The following is a 2942-nucleotide window of genomic DNA, read 5'->3' as shown; positions in this document are numbered from 1 at the left end:
ACACACACACACACACACACACACACACACACACACACACACACACAAGTTTCCCCTTGAGAACAATCTGCAGACTGGTAAAAGAGAATGAGTGAAATTTGGAATTTGAATGCGAGTGAATTTGAATGCTTCACCTCTAAAAACAAAGACACTGACGTAAAAGCTCAACTTACTCTGTGATACAACTTGTGTTTGCTGTTCAGTGACTCCAAATAACAGAGATTCTGCTTGAAGATGTGGATGTCAGGCTGCAGGAAAGACTGCCCAAAAGCCTGTTCAAGACATTTCAGGAAAAGTCAGGAAATTAAGTGGATAGATTTAACAATAACTTTATCCATCAGCTGTGGTACAATTAGCTCATTTCATAATTTGAAATAATTACAACACATGTGTACACACACCTGCATGGCAGCTGTGAACTGGGCCTCATTCTCCATGGTATCTTCAGCAGCTCCTCTTTGGACACTTGTTAAGACTGACGTTTTAAAGAAGTACCTCCAGTTTTGGTGAAGTATTTGGTATAGCAGCTCAAACATCTCTGCTTTCACATCTGGGGAAGACCGCTATCAACAACAAGAGAATAAATGACCAACTGTTGTCCAGGATATTGGATGAACACCAAAAAAAACCAAATAAATTGAGAAATTACATCATAATAAAGTACATTTTTTCCCACTGACCAATTATATATTTGTTACACTAGGTACATTTTGTAGGATATCCAAATGACAGTAATAAGTGACCCCACATATTACATTTAGGTGCTGGCAGGCTAATCAAGCCAACAAAATCAAACTCCAGAATGAATCTTCATGCAACTGACCTCTGCCACAACCGGGTAAACCTGCTCCATGCACAAGGAGAGGATGTTGGGTAGGAAGGGCTTGAAAGCTTGACCGGGCTCTTGCACGACCACCTGTAGGATTTTCAGGAACTTCTGTACCACTCTACACCCTGCACTGCCCTCTTGCAAAATACTGGCTGCCAGCTGTTCCCTGGAGCACATACAAAGGGACATTACATGAATTAGTGTTAATAGTGATATCAGCATTTTCAGTGTTTAAAACCTGTATTCATCTAGACAGGGTGCAATACTACCTGGTGAACATGCTGAGGAAAGTGTGGATGATCTGTCCCGTGAAGGCAACACCCATCTGGACTCGCAAAGCCTGAAATAGCGTCAAGAAGAAGGCCAGCATCTCATCGGTCACATCTGGGAAAGAGGAGTGAGAATTAAAAATTGGGTAATACCTCTACACATGTTAGCCCAGGTACAATGCACACGGGGATAGGCCTCAGTCCCCTGTGACTGGACAAGTAACTACAGAAAAGTGAGGGAATCATCGTGTTGGATCATCGTCATACTGTGATGAAATTATTAACACAAACTGTAGATGGAGACACTGACCTGGCTGCTGAATAAACACTGGGAAAAGGCTGAGGGACACTTGGACAGACTCCTGAAGACTCTGGTAACAGATCTGACGTGATTTGGTGGATTCCCCAGAGATGCTGTCCACTAGATCTCTCAGCACAGGCAGGGTCTGATGTATCACTGCTTTCACTGGAGTAGAAAAAGGATGGTCAGAAGACACTCTTTAGAGCAGGTCAAAAGAATGGTAGGGTGTGAAAACGGCTGTAAATACAATTTAAAAAACACAGCAAGAATGACAAAACAAAAGAAAGAGAAAAGTACTGACTGTTATCCAGATCGGGTTGCCGGGGAGTAACGTTCACTGTCCCTCTTATTCCCTTATACTCTCGAGTGAGCGCTGCCAACAGGCTGGCATGGTTGCTGGAGCGCGTTTGCCACTGCTGCTCACTCTCTGGTAAATTCGGCCACGGGAGGAGCAGCATGTTGGACAAAATCCTACATACCAACATGTGAGCCTGTGTATACACACAAACATACAAAGAGTAATTACTTCAATTCCACTTCTATTAAGCACATTTTAAGAACTTCAAACTTTGAGGGAAAAAAAACTCATAAGCTAAATTCAAAGTTGCAAAACTGAATAAATCCATTAAATGATCGCATTAAATGATATGCAAAACAAAAGCAACACACATTTACCTCTTGGGGAAGTCTGCGGGTCTGATGTTCTGCAGTAATGAGGTTGAAGATGTTCCGAACAGCTGGCAAAGTGACCAAAAACACAGGCCGCACTGTAGAGGTTATGGAAACCATCAGATGGCATGCTGAGAGCAGCAACTTTTCAGGTACCTGTAAATAAAGACAAACCATTTGGTTACAACACTCTCTATGTCGCTTCTCTATCTCAGCCAAATCCTTAACATCTTCCTCTCCCTGTTTTCAAAATGACTTGCTTGCATTATTAACACCACACAGTAGGTGGAAAGGAGCTTTAAAAACAATGCAATTCATCACAATAATTACTCTGCTATGTACAAGATGGGAATGAATGAAATTGCCCCATTTTATCATAACAACACTCAAGCAAAGGGAATATTAAGCAAAAGTACCAGATGAATAAGGTTGAAAAAGAACACAATAAGAAGCTCCTGTGAACAACATTTTAAGTGTTGGTTATTATTCCTCTTATTATATTTCCCCCTTGATGAACCACTCAACATGAAACCAACAATTTGTATTGTTCAAGTACCCATGAACTGCACTTTGTTTTATTGGACCGAAAAATCTATTTGAATGTCTTTATTGATCCAAATAAGAGATTCTGCATAAATGATACTGATGCATTAGCATGAGGCAAGCTACCTTCGCTGTGATGAGTGGGCTACTGGCATCTATTGTAGATGTGATGAGGTTCATGAACTGGCTCTGGTTTTGAGTGTGGACCTCACTGTAGAACTGTGCAAGCCAATGAGAGTAAGCTTGCAAAGCAGCAAGGGCCTGTGCATGTCTGCAATAAAACAACACACACACACACACACACACACACACACACACACACACACACACA

The 2942-nt window shown here is 41.6% G+C and overlaps 1 protein-coding gene across 1 annotated transcript in view; it reads right to left on the bottom strand.

Annotated features, from left to right (window-relative positions):
* Nucleotides 1-2942, bottom strand: part of xpo6 (exportin 6) — a 13047-nt gene that overhangs the window by 1791 nt on the left and 8314 nt on the right. Inside the window, exons 15-22 of the mRNA XM_031862083.1 lie at nt 2738-2882; nt 2075-2224; nt 1701-1890; nt 1409-1564; nt 1099-1213; nt 824-995; nt 402-563; nt 174-272 (exon numbers count right to left, since the gene is read on the bottom strand). Of these exons, the coding sequence (XP_031717943.1) occupies nt 174-272; nt 402-563; nt 824-995; nt 1099-1213; nt 1409-1564; nt 1701-1890; nt 2075-2224; nt 2738-2882 (1189 nt within the window). The remainder of the gene's footprint in view (nt 1-173; nt 273-401; nt 564-823; nt 996-1098; nt 1214-1408; nt 1565-1700; nt 1891-2074; nt 2225-2737; nt 2883-2942) is intronic.

This window comes from Anarrhichthys ocellatus, unplaced genomic scaffold (assembly GCF_004355925.1).
Source record: "Anarrhichthys ocellatus isolate YVR2014 unplaced genomic scaffold, GSC_Weel_1.0 scaffold26, whole genome shotgun sequence".
Taxonomy (NCBI): Eukaryota; Metazoa; Chordata; class Actinopteri; order Perciformes; family Anarhichadidae; genus Anarrhichthys; species Anarrhichthys ocellatus.
Note: the sequence above shows the minus strand (reverse complement) of the source record. Positions and strands in the feature narration are given on the sequence as shown.